General features: G+C 36.4%; 1 protein-coding gene across 1 annotated transcript in view; it reads right to left on the reverse strand.

Moving 5' to 3' along the window:
* The window catches only part of LOC106872708 (poly [ADP-ribose] polymerase tankyrase-2), a 6641-nt gene extending 4882 nt beyond the window's left edge, over positions 1-1759 (reverse strand). The window contains exons 1-2 of the mRNA XM_052972522.1: positions 1489-1759; positions 769-870 (exon numbers count right to left, since the gene is read on the reverse strand). Coding sequence (XP_052828482.1) covers positions 769-870; positions 1489-1759 — 373 coding nt within the window. The remainder of the gene's footprint in view (positions 1-768; positions 871-1488) is intronic.
* Between the last annotated feature and the right edge of the window lie 2813 nt (positions 1760-4572).

Genomic DNA, 4572 nt, shown 5'->3' on the forward strand with positions numbered 1-4572 from the left:
GCTGTAATAACTCACACATGTATCACTCACATACACACTTTTCTTTGTATGACGGCCTGTCTTTGATTATGTTATTATATGTCGCATTCACACTCACACACAGACATACATCTTTAACGCCATAATAAATATCTCTGTTATTCATCTTATACGGTTGTGGTCTTTCATTACTGGTCACATATGTTATCGTCGCATAACATATCATGTATATCATCTTTGATATATATATTTGTATGTTCGACCATGTGACACGTTTAAATAAAAGGAGTCCTCTGTTTTTCCATTCGTCACCATTGCTCCTTTTTGAGTTCGCACGGTCGTCCCTTACAATTGGTGACCCCGACGTCGGTCGTTCCTTACAATTGGTGCCCCCGATGTCGGTCCTCCCTTACATATATATATATATGTGTGTGTGTGTTTGTCCCCCCAACGTCGCTTGAGAACCGACGGTGGTGTGTTTACGTCCCCGTAAGCTAGCGGTTCGGCAAAAGAACTGATATAATAAGTACTAGGCTTCCAAAGAATAAGTCCTGGGGTCGATTTGCTCGACTAAAGGCGGTGCTCAAGCATGGCCGCAGTCAAATGACTGAAACAAGTAAAAGAGTAAAAGAGTAGAGTATGCTTTATACGCACTTTTGACAAGTTGTAGTGCACCTGAGCACTGTATACAATAATTTCATTATTATTATTATTATTTTAAGTTAAACACACAGAGTGTATATATATATATATATATATATATATATATATATATATATATGGACTTACCGGCATCAATTAACATTTTAACTATATCAGAATAGTCATAGTACGCAGCTCGGATTAATGGTGTGTCTCCATTACCATCTTTGATGTTCGGATTACAGTTTTCTTAAAATAAACAAACAAACAAATAGATAAATAAATAAATAATTTTTTGAACTATAGGCACAAGGCCTGAAATTTTGGGGAGGGGTGCTAGTCGATTACATCAACCTCAGTATTCAACTGGTATTTAATTTATCGATCCCGAAAGAATGAAAAGCAAAGTCGACCTCGCCGGAATTTGAATTTAGAACACGAAGACAGACAAAATACCCTCAATCATTTCGCCTGGTGAATAATAACAACAACAACAACAATAATAATAATAATAGCAATAAAAAGAAGAGTGCCATTGTCATCAAGTAAACGATACTTCGACATCTCGTGTGACTTCCACGGGTTAAAAAAATAAACAATGGCACTCTTCTTTTTCTTTGCTTCTATATCTTCTGGAGGAGTTACCTCAATCCTATAAATAATAATAATAATAATAATAATAATAATAATAATAATAATAATCTTTTCTATTCTAGGCACAAAGTCCGAAATTTTGGGAGAGGGGGGGGGGCAGTCTTCATATAAATCCACCTGTTTTTCCTCTTCTCTTTCCCCGTTCTCGTGTAAATGTCCGCGCGCGCACACACACACAGAGAATATCATAATACGCTTATTATGTATACAGACCACAATTAATAAACAGCTCTACAATCTGTGCACAGCCTCTTTCCACAGCCTCATGAAGAGGTGTCAGTCCGTTGGTCCTTCTGGCGTTCGGGTTGGCTCCGGCTTTAAGGAGAAGCGTAGCGCTAGTTACTCGCGAATAACTGGTTGCTATGTGGAGAGGGGATTTTCCTTCTTCATCTGTTATATCAACTGTTGAGCTGTGACGGTTTAAATAATTCTCCAAACTGATCACACAGTTTTGGTAGACCCAGTCATGTAGGTTGGTAGGCATCGTTTATTTTACGTTCTAAATGTTTAAGGAAAAATACAAAAAAAAAACATGCATGCCATTAAATAAGCTGATAGCTTTTCGTGTGAACATAAAGAAAACCAAAATTTACTTATACCATACGATATTATACAACAATCGATTTAACTATTCCTGGCTACGAGTATAATAACTGCACCTATCTGTCAGCCATGTTGAGCCAGTGTAGTAGAGTAGGGTCAGCAAACCAGTATAACCTCAAACTCAAATTCACGACCTCTACATCGGCTCCTGAAGAGAACATGCTAAGAACACTGCAAGACCTTCGTTGTGCAGCGGACTGAACATGAGCAATCCAAACCAATTCAATCTAATCTAGATTTTAATTTTGACCGGCCACCTACTTGGTAACAAGACAGTGAGGGAAAGCATTTCGTTATAACCATCATCCTTTAAATTGTGAGAAGGTATTGCAGATTTTTATGGTCTCAGATATCGGGACCATTTGTAGCGTATGAATTAAGGATTTGTCTTCTCTCCCCAAGATCCCAAGTTCAGCTATACATTGGTTAGTTGGTGATTTGTGTGACTGTGTCTGATTTGTTCCATTTAGGGAAAGAAAGATTTTATAGAAAATGTGCGTTATGTTTAGGGATGCTCTATCCATGTATATTTTACTGCGTGTACATACAGGGAAGCTAAAATATTGTGTGTGTGTGTGTGTGTGTATGTGTTTGTCCCCAACAAATGCTTGACAACTGGTGTTGATGTGTTTACGCCCCTGTAATTTAGCGGTCCGGCAAAAAGTGACCGATAAACTAAGTACAAGGCTTTACAAAAAAATAATAAATATTGGGGTCGATAAATCCGGTTAAAATTCTTCAAGACGGTGCTCCAGCATGGCTGCAGTCTGATGACTGAAACAAGTAAAAGGTAAAAGATTTGTTTTAATTAATTTTGAAAATAATGAAGTGTTTGTTAAAAATAAAGACTTCGTCATTTGTTAAGCCGGTGTCTGGAATACAAATTAGTTTCAAATTACGTCACTAAGTCAGCAATTTCGAAGGAGGAGCTTAGACGATTACATCGACCCCAGCGTTGAACTGGTACTTGTTTTATCGATCTCGAAAAGATGAAGGGCAAAGTCGACATTGTCAGAATTTGAACTCAACGTAAAAACGGACGATATACTAGTAAACATTTTAATGAGGGTTGTTAACGATTCAGCCAGTGTGGAACGCAAATTAACAAAACATTTTGATGGAGGTTTTAATTTGAACCACTTTAAAACAGTAAATTTATATGACAGAACGAGGGATGGGTTCAGGCAGGTTTGTATCAAAAGGTGAAATGTGAATTTAGAAGTGGGATAGAAAAACTAAAGGTTTCTAATTATCCATAAACATTCTCTTTCTCACTGAATTTATGAGAAATATTCACATCTGCAAGGCTGCTGGCCTCCTCTATGACTATGCTTGTATGTCTGTATGTATGTATGTATGTATGTATGTATGTATGTATGTCTCTTCTATTTTTTAATTACTATAAATTTTTCACTGAGGACGAAGCCGGTTTCCAAAAATGATACAGACAAATTCACATTTTGAATTTGAGAAAAGTCTTGCATATTTTTACTGTTCCACTCACAGATTGCACTTATACGAATTAGCCGGTCGATTTCTCTTTCTGAAAATCCTAGTTTATCCAGATTCTCCTTTAAGCATTTACTAACAAAATCTAGTGCTCCAATTATTGTATGTATGCTTTTATGTATGTATGTATGTATGTATGTATGTATGTCTCGTCTATTTTTTAAATTATTATAAATCTTCCACTGCGGAGAAAGCCGGTTTCCGACAAAGATACAAGGTTTCCATCATTGCAATATAGTTAACACAGACAGATTGTAAACATAACAGGCTGTATTTTGTTGTTTGGGACAGAGGGACAAAGGTATGTACCATCATAGAGGTCAGCTTTGTGTGTGTGTGTGTGTGTGTGTGTGTGTGTGTGTGTGTGTGTGTGTGTGTGTGTGTGTGTGTGTGTGTGTGTGTGTGTGTGTGTGTGTGTGTGTGTGTGCATGTTCTCTTTCTCTTTTTAAATTAGAGTAAATTTTGACCGGCCACCTACTTGGTAACAAGATTGTGAGGGAAAGCATTTCGTTTTAACCATCATCCTTTAAATTGTGAGAAGGTATTGCAGATTTTTATGGTTCCAAATATCGGGACCATTTGTAAGCGTATAAATTAAGGATTTGTCTTTTCTTCCCAAGATCCCAAGTGCAGCTATACTTTGCTCGAGGTGGATATGCATGTATATATGTATGTATGTATGTATGTATGTGTATGTGTGTGTGTGTGTGTGTGTAAGTATGTGTCTGTGCATTTATGTGCAGATATGTTTTCTTCAGAAACTTACGGAATGCGAGCGGCTTGCTCTTCTTAATGTTTGCAGCATTGTAATACCGAGTATATCCACATGGTTGTTGTATTATTGCACAAGAATACGGCTGATAACTGTTAAATAACAATTAGATTCGTTAGACAGTCGACACTATTCCAATGTATGAAGTAATATAACAACTGGTCAACGATATAAGCTTGGTTTTATAGCCACGATAGAAAAAAAACAGTGTAATCTTTCCGCTATCTTATTGCCAAGGCCTAGACTATATTCATTGTTTTATGTACATGCACACGTATACATACACACATACAGTCTCAAACATACATATCCACCCATATACAAATATATTTATGATTATATTCATGTATATTTCTAAGTATGTTGGTGTATATATATATATATATATATATATATATATATATATATATATA

The sequence above is a fragment of the Octopus bimaculoides genome, chromosome 1, assembly GCF_001194135.2.
Source record: "Octopus bimaculoides isolate UCB-OBI-ISO-001 chromosome 1, ASM119413v2, whole genome shotgun sequence".
In the NCBI taxonomy this organism is placed as follows: Eukaryota; Metazoa; Mollusca; class Cephalopoda; order Octopoda; family Octopodidae; genus Octopus; species Octopus bimaculoides.